This window comes from Gymnoscopelus braueri, assembly GCF_963280865.1.
Source record: "Gymnoscopelus braueri genome assembly, chromosome: 18".
NCBI classification, from domain to species: domain Eukaryota; kingdom Metazoa; phylum Chordata; class Actinopteri; order Myctophiformes; family Myctophidae; genus Gymnoscopelus; species Gymnoscopelus braueri.
The window spans coordinates 14,174,915-14,189,480 of record NC_137618.1 but is presented as its reverse complement, the minus strand read 5'-3'; the positions used below and the strand labels follow the sequence as shown (position 1 = coordinate 14,189,480).

At 45.5% G+C, this 14,566-nt stretch overlaps 1 protein-coding gene across 1 annotated transcript in view; it reads left to right on the top strand.

The window, feature by feature from the left end:
- The window catches only part of traf3ip1 (TNF receptor-associated factor 3 interacting protein 1), a 40,408-nt gene extending 27,396 nt beyond the window's left edge, over nucleotides 1-13,012 (top strand). The window contains exons 10-15 of the mRNA XM_080456917.1: nucleotides 1,172-1,258; nucleotides 1,910-2,045; nucleotides 2,148-2,184; nucleotides 2,280-2,356; nucleotides 11,592-11,809; nucleotides 12,226-13,012. Coding sequence (XP_080313043.1) covers nucleotides 1,172-1,258; nucleotides 1,910-2,045; nucleotides 2,148-2,184; nucleotides 2,280-2,356; nucleotides 11,592-11,809; nucleotides 12,226-12,391 — 721 coding nt within the window. The 3' untranslated portion in view covers nucleotides 12,392-13,012. The remainder of the gene's footprint in view (nucleotides 1-1,171; nucleotides 1,259-1,909; nucleotides 2,046-2,147; nucleotides 2,185-2,279; nucleotides 2,357-11,591; nucleotides 11,810-12,225) is intronic.
- Nucleotides 13,013-14,566: the final 1,554 nt, after the last annotated feature.

Genomic DNA, 14,566 nt, shown 5'->3' with positions numbered 1-14,566 from the left:
GGGGTTTGAACCAGGGACCTACAGACTTGCAGGTAGACTGTGTACTGACTGAGCCGGATAGCAATCAAGCTAACAAGCGCCATATGTCTGGTAGATAGAATGTCTGCGTCAAAGTGAGAACCACTTTCAGCAAAAACATTCACAGAAGAGCGCTCATACAGTGGTGTAAAGTAACTAAGTACATGTACTCATTACTGTACTTAAGTACAATTTCGCTTAGGTATTTGTACTTTAATGGAGCCCAGTTATCTGCCACTGCGCTCATTAACGCTTTGGTGGTCTCCTCGAGGCGAAAGAACACCTTCTATGAGACACATTAACCAGTCAATCTGGCTCCACCGCCGTCGTGTCATCGAGGCGAGAGACGGTCTTCTCAAAGCGGCAGAATGGGATACATCCTCAACGCTGAATACTTTCCCCTCTTTTACTTTATTTGTCTGTAAACAGCACAATGCATGCACTCACCGTCGCCAATGTACAGCTATGGCTCCATAGTTATCCGTGCCAGGTTCAACAACAACGGTGGAGCGGGGAAAGTTAACGGTGTTATTGTCGTTAGCTCCAATGCTACAAGCAGCCGCTAACTCCATTCACCGTCGCCTTTTTCCATGCTTTTTTTTTTTTCCTTCCTTGTTCCTTTCCGACAGCCCCTATAAACGGGGTAACGTAATTCCATGGTAGCAGGCTACGCAGTCTCTGGAGGACGGACCGTAGTCCGCAGCCCCAACCGTGTCGGTTACGAAACTTCCACGCGCAGCTGCAAGTATCGACCTACGCTTCTGGAGGCGAAAAGATGAAAGAGGATGAACGCTGTGTGCCCCGCCCCTATATAGGTGGCGTGCGTGCACACAGGTCACGAGTGACTTTGTTGGTATTAATATTCGACCTATGCGCGAGATGATATCCAGGTGTTGAAAACACTGCCTCTGGCGGTCAGTAGGAATGAAGTAGAACTATTATTTACCCTCCTGTTTAGATGCCCCATGACTTCCACTAAATTACCAGAGGTCTCCCAGGTAATACTAGTGGGTTTTCAGCTGGTCTCAAATTCACCAAGCAAGTACTCGCACACAAAAGCTCTTATCGATTGCTAAAGCACACACACACACACACACACAGAACAAAGATTTGTGTTCTATGCTTCACTGAAATGTGAATGTGTCTGATGCAGGAGGACACCGCGGCCCAGCAGCGCTCGGCCCGCGGCCCCCCGGGTCAAGAGACAGGAGAGCTGTAACGAAGCGATTCCAGCCGAGAGGTGACTTCATCACAACACATACACTGATGTCACAGACAGCTTTCATTCATGCTACCCAGGGCCATACTTGGTTCTCTTGGTGGGAGTCCCTTTACCGAGTCCAAAATCACTACTCCTGTCCCCCAGTCGTGTGTGTGTGTGTGTGTGTGTGTGTGTGTGTGTCAAGCCTGTGTGTGTAAAAAAGAACTTAACCCATTGAGACCTGAAGCCGATTCTACAAACGTCTTCTAAATCCCAACAGTTTTCTGAAAAAAAAACGTATGTTTCTATATCACTGGTGCTCAAACATTTTCATGTCAAGGACCCCCAAAATGATATGTATTTGGCCGCGGACCCCCATCTCAAAATATGTTGTTCCAGGGACCCCCCAGAAGCAAATATTTGAGTTAAAAATGTTCGCTTTAAAACGATATATATTCAAAGATTTGCACACATTTTTAAGATTTTTCAAAAATAGCAGATCTACAAGCTCGTAGCGCGGCACTCGGTGCCGCGCTATGAGCTTGTATATCTGCTATTTTTGAATAGCCAAAAGTGTAAAATAAAGATTTTTAGCTCAAATCAAAAAATGACAAATCTTTTCAAATTTCCATGTTGTCAGACTTGAGCTATCAAGCTATGAATCACGTCCTCTCTATCGCTCCCCCCCAGGCTAGCTAGTGCCAAGCCCCCAGCAGCAGTCATTATGGAGGGGAGAAAGCTGTCTGACGATGAGGAGGATGACGATGAGCAGTTTATAGTGGAGGAGGCTGCCGCTCCGCCCCCAGACCTCCCAGAGATGGAGGTGGTAAGTGGACCAAGGAGGCCCTAGTCTAGCAGTAGTTTGCTTGGTTAAATACCACAGAAAGTCGACGTAGGATCGTAATCTCCCGTTTCCCGTCTATTGCAGGCACCTACAGATGAACTAGATGGTGAAGAAAAACATGGTATTTATCTCCATCTTTTCGTTCAACCAAAAACAACCACACACAACAGTTGCTGGCGTTATGATAAGGATCTATCTCTGTAACTTTCTTCATAGGTGGGCTTGTGAAAAAGATCCTGGAAACCAAGAAGGACTACGAATCGTCGCCGTCCTCCCCAAAGCCTAAAGAGCAGGTAGGTACAACCATAGACATATAAAGGTAGACGCCTCCTCTGGCTCTGAAAAGTCGGCATCTCGGACGCACTTCCGCTTCCTCTATGCTTCCGGGGGGAAGCTGGAAACTTCCGTGTGCGTCACAGAAGGGGGCGTTCGGTAGGCCAATCAGAGGCAGGTGGGGTGGGTCTTTTCTTAAGAGGCAGCCGCGCAGCAACTAGTCAGTTAGACGCGCTGTGATTGGCCAGTAGTTAACGTGATGTGATTGGTCAGTAGTCAAACAGCCCCCCGGAAGAGCCTTGTATTGAGAGACCAGTCGTTACAATGAACTGCAGAGGCCAATGAGGTATCTAGGTTTCTATATCTATGGGTACAACCAACCACGGTGTGCAGTTCTTATCCATCACCACCAGAGGGCAGTAGCAGACTAGATAAGAACCCCCATCTCATTCATTCCTCTCCTGTGACTCCTTCAAGCCTCAACGTCAGTGTTATGAGCCAACTTTTCTGGAAAGTCTTGCTCCTTGGGGCTGGAGTTTTGATCAGATTGCAAAGCCCCAAAGCAACATGGGGCCATTATCAAAAGAAAGATATTGGAAGTGCAGTGGTGCAATTGCCACGCCATGAAACCTGTGAAAAATGTTCCTCTTCATTGAAGCAGAAGGAATAACAACCAAACAAGCATGGCCTCACACACATCACACCACAATTGACACACAAATCAAGATGTCTGGAGCATAAGTAAGCATGTTTTTTTTTTTTTTCAGGGCTAGATAGAGTTACACCACTTCTTAGACATGCCCTAAATGAGTCTCGATTATAGCGTTCTCAGAAAATTCTGCGCCCATTATCTTGATATCTGCGCTGTCTGGAGAACTAGTTTTCAGAGCAATTGTTTGGCCAATTCACACTCCCTTTGCCACGTGTGGCCCTGTGACAGAATTAGGTAATTGTAGGAAAACCGACCCATGCACAACCAATTATCCTGACAATGGGATTTTCAAACCCTGCTTCACTTTGTGTCACTGAACGTCCTCCATGAAAAACAATACGCGCGCACGATGGCCTTGTGTTCCCGTCAAGCTCCTTTGAATCTCATCTTGTCTTGGCCTCCCAACTCTAAACGCTTGTCATCCTTGATCGATTTTTCATGACTCCGAACGTGCCCTCTGCGTGCCGAGGTGACGCATTGGTGCCGTTGCTCATGTGCTCGCTCTCTCTCTCCGCCGGTGTGTTTATCAGCTGGAGAGAGAGAGCTCCCTCATCGTCAATATTTGGAGAGTGAATCAGTGTGAAGCTTGAAGTCTGGTCTGTGTGCTCCAGCGGTGCGGGGTGGCGTACGTACGCCGCCCGTTTTGGGTGGTCCTCTCCGCCGAAGCGTACGCTCTGTGCCTCCCTGCCCCAGCTGACCACCCTGACTCTGATGGATGCACTGTTTTGGACTGCCGTTCATGCAGAAAAAGGCCTCTGGTCTACTGCCTCCTTCTTCCCCCCGACCTCAACCCCCCGTCCCTCATCACTCACTCCAGTGAGGTTGTCTCATCTTCAGCGATGAACTGGACAGAAGACTCGCTTGACTCCACAGTTTTATGTGTTGGACCGAGTCATAGTCTGGGCTGCAAATTAACCACTTGAAACCTAGCGTCCCCTGTTCTGGGATTGTCATAGTAGTTGAAAATAGACAAACATCCGGTGGAAATAGATGAACCTTTTGGCACAAAACGAAAAACGCATCACAGGGGGCGTGTTGTGAGCTTGTAGATTAGCTGTTTTCGTTGTTTAATATGGTTTAATTTGGTTTAGGGTTTAATCTAGCTTCTTCTCATGCCTGTGCAACTCATAATTTCTTCCTCCGATTGATCCCTCGGTTAAGAGATATTTTTCCCCTTAATAAACGAGCTGCAATCTGAAATAGTGCAGGGATTCCTTGGCGCAACCGGACCACAGCGCGTAGGATTGATCCTAATTGACTTAATACAGCCTCATCAGTTTTCAGGGATTCCAAGACCCTCATTTCAGGGGTATCCTGTATGTGGTCTGCTTTGAGGTACCCTACAGTCTGAATAGGAGGTAGATCTACTCATAGGATCTGTTCAGAGCCCCCCCTCCATTACTGGCCTTGCCTCGTCAGCTGTATAAAGGACTATAATGACTTCCTTCCTGACATGAAAGGGTGGAGGGGGTCACCGTAATGGAGTCGTTTCTTTTCTTGTAATCACGGCACGGAACATGGAGGGTTAAAAAATGTAAATATTGAGCTTCCCCATCCCGTGTGGCGTGACAGGTTTGAAATTTCAGCGAGCGTGGGGTTCTTTTTCTCTTTTTTTTTTATATCACTGACGTTTATCAAAATACACCATCTTTCAGTTAGTTTTGATCCCCTTTGATTTATGACTGCACATGCAGTTCGACACACAAAAAGCTTTCACTTTACCGTTTCATGCCATTTTAAGGAAATCCAGTCTGCGGCTTTATGCCCCCATTGTAATAAGTTCTGCACTTCGTCTTCTACGCCTCCCTTTCGAATCCGTTTCGCTATTGTTAATGCCAACTAAATAATGTAATAAAAGGGAGCTCTCGAACAGTCGAAGCAATTGTATTTTGCCATATCCCCACCACAGTGTGTGCGACTGAAGAATTTGCTGTATATTTATGGGGACGACCTTCCTCGTGACCCCTCGGCGCATTTGTATATTTTTCCAAGATACTTCTCGGAGGGTGTCTTTTTTATTTAGACAGAATCCTGCCCCCTTCGCAGCAGCTGCGTTTTCATAAGATTTTTTTTGTGCACCCCCTTTTTCCCCCCTTTTTCTTTTACCCCCATCAAATTAGGCTTGATGAAGGTCTCGTAATGTATAAATAAACCCCGTGGCACACAAATGGATGGCTGTTGAGTGAGAGTCACGGAGGAGAAAGGCCAGAATACTCTCTGCAGAATCATCAGGAAAATAAATACTCCTCCCTGCAGGCCCCGTGTCTTCATAAACATCCAGACATTTCTTTTTTCCTTTTTTTGTGGAAACGTAAGGGAAATGACCCTGCAGCATTCCATTAGCCGTATTGCTTTCGCAGAGGCCATGTTGACATATCGGAGGTATTGGGTGGGGAGGGGGGGGGTGAGGTTTCTGCAGAGAAATAACTGAAATTGGCATGATCTGATTTCAGGCCAGACCTCGGCCCTGGCAACACATTTTTGGATTTATGATTACGAGGCACGAATTGCGAGGGGGAGCATTCGGAGGCGATCATCTTCGAATCTCCCGGAGTCCCCGGAGCAGTGTTGATTTCGTCGACTAAAACTATGACGAAAAATGTTCGAACTAAACTAAAAGACACTTCATTTTAGGGTTGGTTGCGCTAAGGTGTGCATGCTGAAAATAGCAGATCTACAAGCTCACAACGCGTCGCACTGCGACGCGTTGTGAGCTTGTAGATCTGCTATTTTCAGCATGCAACCGAGTGTAAAATCAGCCATTACGACGCCATCAAGGCACCGCCACAATACATTTTAGTCGACTAAATCAACTGTAGATTTAGTCGACTATAATCTTATGATATTTAGTTGACTAAAACTAGACAAAAAGTTAAAAAAATCAGATGACTAAAATATGACTGAAACTAAATGGAATTTATTCAAAAGACTATGACTAAAACTAAATCAAAATTTGCTGTCAAAATCAACACTACCCCGGAGCCTCTCTCGAGATACTTTTTGAATAACATACCACCCCGCTGCGTTTCAATAATATGAGTTCCCATTTGTCGGGTCCTGTACAATGGAAGCCTTTAGTTGTCCCCTCCATTGAGATTTCCCCCTCTGGTTCAGCTGGGGGGCCCAAGGTGGTGATCTCAGCTGTGACCCCTAGGGGGTTACAGTGACCTTATAACAACATCCTGTAACCTCCCCGGGCCTCGGGACCCTCATCTTCCCTCCTCACCTCACTGACTCCCAGCTATTTTTATGATCTGACTGGACTTTTTGGATGGGCTTTCTATGAAAAATGGGGGAGGAAGGGCCACGAACAACTTCCAGGACCGATTCTCATCCTGTAATGTGTTGCTCCGCTGGCCCACCTCTGAGACTTTCTCTGGGAACACGCAGTAAAAGAAGATTGAGCTGGATGTCCATCAGTGTCTCTAAATGGACACCGGTAGCCAGGAACGAGGCGCACTCCCAGAGGTTTCAACTTGTTTCCACTTCGAGTGTCTGGGGTCTTCAATGATGTAATACGTCCATTAATCAACTACAGTATAGAGTCTCTCTTTTTAAGTGTGTTGATCACTAAAGTTCCTCAACAATTAAGCAATTGAAAATGCTGTCATCTTTGTTGAGAAGCACGACGACGACAAACTATAGTCCCAGGTTCCCTCTCGCGAAAGAGATTCCATATCGGTGAGGTCTACTTGGCTAAATAAAGGTTTAATACAAATGCTAATATAGATATTAGCCTAGTCTTGCGTAGCCAGATGATCGCTGATCTCCGCCTACCAGTCTAGTGATCTAAATTCAGTGTAGGGACTAAAACTGGATGGAAATATTTCAGACATTTAACCCATTAAGACCTGGAACGCATCTGTATACATTTTTGATTCGAGCTAAAAAGCCTTATCTTATACTTTGGCTATTCAAAAATAGCAGATCTACAAGCTTGTAGTGTGGCACTCGGTGCCACGCTATGAGCTTGTATATCTGCTATTTTTGAATAGCCAAAGTAAGATAAGAAAAATCAAAAAATCGTGAAAATGTGTGCAAATCTTGTATATATATTGTTTTAACGCATTTTTAACTCGAATCTTTGCTTCTGGGGGTCCCTGGAACAAAATATTTTGAGATGGGGTCGGCGGCCAAATACATATCATTTTGGGGGTCCTTGACATGAAAAAGTTTGAGCACCACTGATATAGAAACATAAGTTTTTTCAGAATACTGTTGGAATTTAGAAGACATTTGTAGAATCGGCTTCAGGTCTTAATGGGTTAAATAAATGACTGCATTGCAGAACCAATGCAAAGACGTAAGGGTGTTCCTTTTTAACGGGACGGTGTCATGATTGGTTTTCAAAGAAGTGGGCATAAGTTCGTGGTTCGTCAATGGTGACATCTAAATTCAACGTGGAGGCTAGAATAGCACTCCGCTATTCTAGCCCCTACATCGAATTTAGATGTCAGCAGACATATATTGGTAGGTGGAAATCACTGATCGTCTGGCTACGCAACACTAGAGCTTCTCCTGAACGTGCAACGGCGTGTACCTATAGTGATAGGTGCTCAACATGGCTCAGTCATGACAGGTTTTATACCTTTTGTCATTAGTCCTCTTGTCCTGACCAACGTCAAGCTGATGAATGAAGTTGGTTGTTACATCATGAGGGGAAGCTCTTCCCTCGTGGTGAACTCGTCCATTCATGGCTAAATGAACGTGTCTTTAATTAATGATACCCAAGAGGTTTCTAGGCCTCCGACGGGGATCCATGCGTGCTAGTCATTTTTCTTGTCAGAGGCTACTTTGAAGAATGCTCCCACCCACCCCTTCGCTGCAACTCCCTATTACCGCGCCATAAATCATGCTTTTTTTTTTGCATGCAATTCCTAATTAAACTAATTAGCTGTGTAAGGACAAGATGGATTCCACATTGCAGTGTAGCTTGAAGGGTTGCATGCCGAGTTTGTGAGGTCTGCCCATAGTGGTAGACCTGAGACGATAGAGTAGCCCTGGGGACAGATTTTTCAGGAGCATTAAAAAGTGAACAAAATATTGAAAGTGCTTTTAATAACCACTTAAGCCCTGCATACCTTGTTGTATGAGCAAGAGAAAAGATATCCTATCTTCAAGCTCACAACGTGAATTTGGGAAATTTGGATACATTTTAAATTTTAAATATTTTACCCATAATGATATTTGTCCTAAACTAATAGAGGACATAGGAATATGGACGTCTCTTGACAGACAACTAGAAAAAGTGCTCCTCGGAGCACAGGTCTCCGCCAGGTCAGGTACGTTATTGTGGCCTACTGGTGGCGCTATAATAGGCCAATGTGAAAAGGGTGCCATTTATTCTTAGGTCGTTCACGGCAATCGGACACTGCATTCATGATTTGAGGCATTTTGTTCCAAAAATGTGTTTTGCTAAATTAGACCTGCTGGTGGCGCTATAACAGGCCAATGTGAAAAAGGGTGGCATTTCTTCCTTGGCCTAGTGGGAATGTGTTGTGAAATTTCACGGAAATCGCAAGCTGCGTTCATGATTTGAGGCATTTAGTTTAAAACGGACCAATCCTGCAAATTTTGGAAGCCAACCTTAGCCAATGAGGATGGAATATGGGAAATCGGACAGATCCGTGTTGATCACATGACTATAGAGATACTGTGTACTGATTTGCATGACGTTTGGATAAAATCTGTAGGAGTAATATAAAAAAATGGGTTTTGCACAAATCAGTCTCCAGGTGGCGCTATAACAGGCCCATGGGAAAATTTTGAGGCAGAGGTTCTGAATTGGCATCCACGGTGTGTGTGCACAGTTTCGCAGCGACCGGGCCAACGGTGCCGGAGATAAGCTGCTAACACACGGACAGGACACACGGACACACACACGGACACACACGGACGGACGGTCGGACGGACGGTAAAACATACTCTCTCGCCATGCCTTTCGGCCTGGCGAAGACAATAAGAAAGGTCTTAAGTTTTTCTTGCAGTGCTTTGCCGGATCATGTTTTCCCACGATAGAAGCATCTTGTATCACGAGGATGATGGTCTTAACCACTTCTGGTCTTGGCAGCTAAACGACGTACCACCTGCTCTCGGTAGCAGCGGCTCCCCTTTTTTAGACCCTTCTGCTTTGGACTTCCATCACTGTCTGAGATAATGGCAAAACCTAGCCACCCTCCTCCTCCTCCTCCTTCCTGCTTCTCCTACTGGGCCACCACATTCTAAACAAATATTGTTCTGGGATCGGGGTGAGAAAGAGAGGAAAAACTAGGAGCTCACTGGTGTTGTTACGCCCCACAGAGGCCTCTATAAAGCAGTGATTTATGTCCAGCCCGGACAGAGTCCACACAAACCAGGGGTCCTGTTTTCACTGCAGTTTTATATATATATATATATATATATATATATATATATATATATATATATATTCCGAGACAGAGGCAGAGGGGGCAGAGGCACGGAGTGGGCGGGAAGTAAGAGTGAAGCCGCGGGTCTCGTCTGGGCCAGGCGGGCGGGCGGGCTGGCGGACCGCGGCCGTGCAAGGCGAATGAGCCATAAGAGTGTTTGTCTAGCTGCTGTGTTCGCGCGGGGCCCCGGTGGAAAGCCACCCACCTTGACGGAGGGACCCTTGGGCCTGGGCGTTTCGACCCTCACACCCCCGGGCCACCGCAAAAAAAGGGTAAAAAACTAAGGCAACTTGTCAATTTCTACATTTTCTTTTTCGCTCGCTTCCTGAAGGGAATGAGCGGCAAACATTTGAGGTTTCGTGTGTTTTCTTCTCTAGCGCGGTCCTGTCTTGTTAAGTCGCTTTTCAACGTTGTAATTACCGAGCCGCTTGGTTTGTTTTTAAGAGATGGCTTGATAAGACAGGGGGCTCCTAACAAATGTGGAACCGGCTCTTTGCCAAGCGTGATATTTGGCCTCCTACCCCAGTCGACTGTGTGACGGGTCGGTGTGTGTTTTGAAGGGGAAGTTGTCAGTTAGTTTACACACTGTCGCAAACGGTGATTTTTCTGTTGCCGCACAAAGGCAGGTGCTTCCATCTGTGGAGCAGGAATGACATAAATTGGGCCGAGCGTTGAACTTGAAAGGGGGCATAAGTGTAGTAGTTGTTACTCAATACTGTAGTAAAATAACCTCACTGCCACAGCCTGTTACTTAAATAAACAAGGCTTTAAGACCAGGAGTGTGTGGGTGGGTGGGTGGGTGCCGTGTGTCCACTCTATATATCTGCATGTGCTTATACCTCTGGTTGGTAGTGCTATGCCTTTACGTGTGTGTGTGTGTGTGTGTGGGGGGGGTGTGTGAGAGAGAGAGAGAGAGAGAGCATGCATGCATATGTGTGGCGTTAGGCTAGTCAGACCTAGCGCTCTGTCATTTCACTGACTCAGACTCTCTCACACACAGACGTGCGCACACACACACCCGCACACACACCCGCACACGCACACTGAAGAGGCCTTGCAGAGCCCAGCTGAGCAAACATCACTGGGTCTGGTCGTGCCAAGGGGAGGCCCTTCTCTAATACCTCTCCCCCTACTCCCCCTCAAGGGGCTGAGGGTAACTGGGACATAGCGGAACCCCCTCTCAACCCCACCATCATACACTGGAGGCCTTCACCAGCCCAGTCAGCCAGTCCCCCTACATTTAACCAACACAATTCAGCCACGCTTTTGATCTTTATATATACAAGTAGGTTGGTAGAATTCCTGCTTAACATTTTTAGCCTTGAAATCCTAAACCACTAAATGCAGTCCTGCTCTGGCCATGGGCATTTGATACTTTGCTAGCAAGTGTAGAATTCCTGAAGAGGGTTTATTATGTTTTGATTGAGGGAGAAGCGCGCGTGTGTGCGTGTGTTGTGTGTGTGCGTGTGTTGTGTGTGTGTGCGTGTGTGTGTCACATGTTTGCATCTGTGTGTGCGTTCGTGTACTGGTTTATTGCAGCTCAAAGTGTTAAAACCAAACAGTTTATCTTCCAAGTTACTTTTAACTTAACTAACACTTGTGACTTTATTTAACTTTTGCCAGGTAGACCTTGACCTAAGACATGCTTTAAATGTTTTTAACCACAGGTCAAATCACCAAGATGTGTGAAGAGTTTATCTCATTTCCCTGATATTAAAATCTCTTTCTATTTCAAAATGCCCAACGGTACAAAATTAAAACAAAACCGGAGGAGAGATGCCTTTATGTCCTTGGTTGTCAAAATGATAACATTTTGATGACTGGACATTTTGTTATTAACTTTGGGTAATTATGTGATTTTTTTAAATGGATGAATATAGTGTTTATTAAACAACCCAGTATAGTTCTATTCTATAGAGTATTTCTATTTACTAATCATAGTAAATCCTATTGATCCCAATCCCTTATCCTCCTATCCTATCTTCCTACTTTTGGGCATCATGTTGTGAAAATGAAAACCGTCATGAATGTTCGAAAAATAGCAGATCTACAAGCTCTATAAGATATACAAGCTCTGTGAGCTCGTAGATCGGCTATCTTCGCTATTTTTCACCCCGTCCACCGATCCACATCCAGAACGTGGTGTCCGAGGCGGCGAGGAAGAAGGAGCGCGACCTGGTGTCACGGGAGATCGAGCGCCTGCGCTCGTCCATCCAGACGGTGTGCCGCAGCGCCCTGCCCCTGGGCAAGATCATGGACTACATCCAGGAGGACATGGACTCCATGCAGGCCGAACTGCACACCTGGCGCCAGGAGAACAAGCAGCATGCTCAGGCCCTTCTGCAGGAGCAGAGGTACGGAGAGAACACACACACACACACACACACACTTAAGTACAATTTTGAGGTACTTTTACTTTACTGGAGTATTTATATCCAATTGTCTATACTTTTACTTCTGCTCCACTACATCTCGGAGGCAAATATTGTACTTTTACTCCACTGCAATTATTTGAAAACTTTAGTTACTTTGCAGATATAAATGATTACATAATAAAACATATTGCGCGAGCACACACACACACACACACACACGCACACGCACACGCACACGCACACACGGCACATTTCGCATGATCACAGTTTAGGCGTGATGCATTTCATTTATAAAGCACTTTACATTCATAGACACACACACGCACACAGACAGATTGTCAGATGACTGAATGCTTTGTGATTCTACGTCTTTGTGTGTTGACCGTGTGCCACAGAGCGACAGACGGTGCGGTGGAGCCCCTTAAAACCGAGCTGGTCGAGCTGGAACAGCTGATCAAGGACCAGCAGGACAAGATCTGCGCCGTCAAGGCCAACATCCTGAAGAACGAAGAGAAGATCCAAAAGATGGTGACCAGCATCAACTTTTCCTCCAGGACATGAGGAAAACAAAAGTCTATGAAATAAACTTTTATTTTTTTAAGCACTGACGTTTTTTTTCTCTCGAGACAAATCAGTTCTTGCATTGAGTAAATGGTAAAAATTAAAAGCTGCTCTTAACCCATTAAGACCTGAGGTTTTTTGAAAGTTTTGAAATTTTGAAACATTTCGGAAAAATAGCCAAAGACATCTAAAGTGACACAGATGCGTTCCAGGTATCAATGGGTTAAGGGGTTTCAAGCAGTGTCCCCCCAATATCCATACACTACCATTTCTAGGAACTTGGCACAAACCTACTTGCCAAATCTGGTTGCTTGTAGCTGTGGGCTGGTTGTCTCCTCTATCAGCCACTCTGGCGGGGTAACCAATCACCGTTACGGAGGTCCCGTTCTCATCTAAAAACCAGATGCCTGGCCAAACAGTAAAAAAAAAGTGGCTAGTGAATTTGCAAGCCACTGTGGATGGAGGACAATGAAACGGTCCTGCCGCGCACACAATACACCCCCCACTCACCCCTCTGCCCCATTACTTAACTATTTCCTTGTGCCTTTGTGGAAGGTAGGACCTTTATCCCGCGGGGGAAACTTCACCCAGGTGATGATGATGGCTGCTCAGATGGTCATGAGCGCTCGGAGGGGGGGGGGGGGGCTGTTCGGGGTTAACCCATTAAGACCTAACAGTTTTTTGAAAAAAATCGAAAAAAAAAATTTCCCAAGATTTTTCAAAAATAGCAGATCTACAAGCTCATAGCGCGGCACTCGGTGCCGCGCTATGAGCTTGTATATCTGCTATTTTTGAATATCCAAAGAAATCTAAAGTGACACAGATGCGTTCCAGGTCTCAATGGGTTAAGTGTCTTGCTCAGGGACACTTCGACACGGGCGTGCCGGGGAAGCGAACCGGTGACCTTCTAATTACTTGGCGGCCTCTCTACCCACTAAGCTACGGATGGCCGGATTTAGTTTCAGCTTCACCCCAGCTGATGGCTGCTCAGATGGTCATGGTTTGAGCGCGTGTGGGAGAGGTGTTGGGAGTCAGGTGTCTCGCTCAGGAACACTTTGACATGTACTGTATAACTGGGGTGGGATGAGGGTTGGAACCGGCAACCTTCCAAATTCCCAGACGGTCTCTCTGCCCCACTGCAGCTGCGGCTGCCACAAATTAACGAGCCAGCGAATGCTTCACTTGCTCAAAAAAAAGGTTTGTCGCTAGTAACTGCTTGAGAAGACCAAGGGAGTCCTGCACATTTCAAGGTGAGCAGACATGTCCATGGAAATACTAAGCAATTCTCAGTCCAATGTCATATATTTCTATGTTTTAATTTTCATTAACCAATTACAAACGTAAACTCAAGACAGTATTTAGCCCTTACCCACTGCTATGTGCAGAACCTTTATAGTTTCACTGGACTTGTAGTCTTCATGTGTTCTTTAAGTTGCCTGGTTTTAAATGTGATCTGTGCATCTATCATGGTAATCTGGGACTCTAGCAGTACAACAGTGGTTCACAGTCTACAGTGCTTTTCAGTGGCACATTCATCTGATTGAAAACTGGAAACGTGTTCAAATCAACTGATTTGATAGCACTGACTTATTAACTCATTTATATTCCACTGTAACATCAACCGAGGACAACTCTGACTAATCGCGCTTTGGCTGTTTTGACAGCCACTGGTTCCTCTGTTTACCTGAACCTCTTTGTAGCTTGTAAAAAAGCAATATACTCAAATGTGTACAGTACCTGTTTGTCTAGTGGCATCTCTTCCATTGTTCCACTTGTGAAGCACCACTGCACTTTGAGAAGCAACATTAACCACAGTCATTGACCCTGGCATCCCTATTTTGGGCATGTCAATTATAGATGGAAATTTCCCAAAAATGTCCACCTATAATGAATGACATGCCCAGAATTGGGACACCAGGTTCAAAGTGGTTAAAGGAGGTACTGTAGCTAGAATAGCTATGCTTTCTTTCTTTCTTTTCTTTTTTTTAAGGAAAACCTTAAAAAATTATTAGGAGCACAAAAAAAAAAAAAACTATTTGTGGTGGATGTATTTTTCACATATTACTGTGGAGGCCCCTACGTCCTAAATACAGGGTTTGTTGGGTTGCTCTTTTGGAGCAAGGCAACATTTATACTGTACTTGGTTGCTCGCTGTGTTGTGCACCGAAAATAACG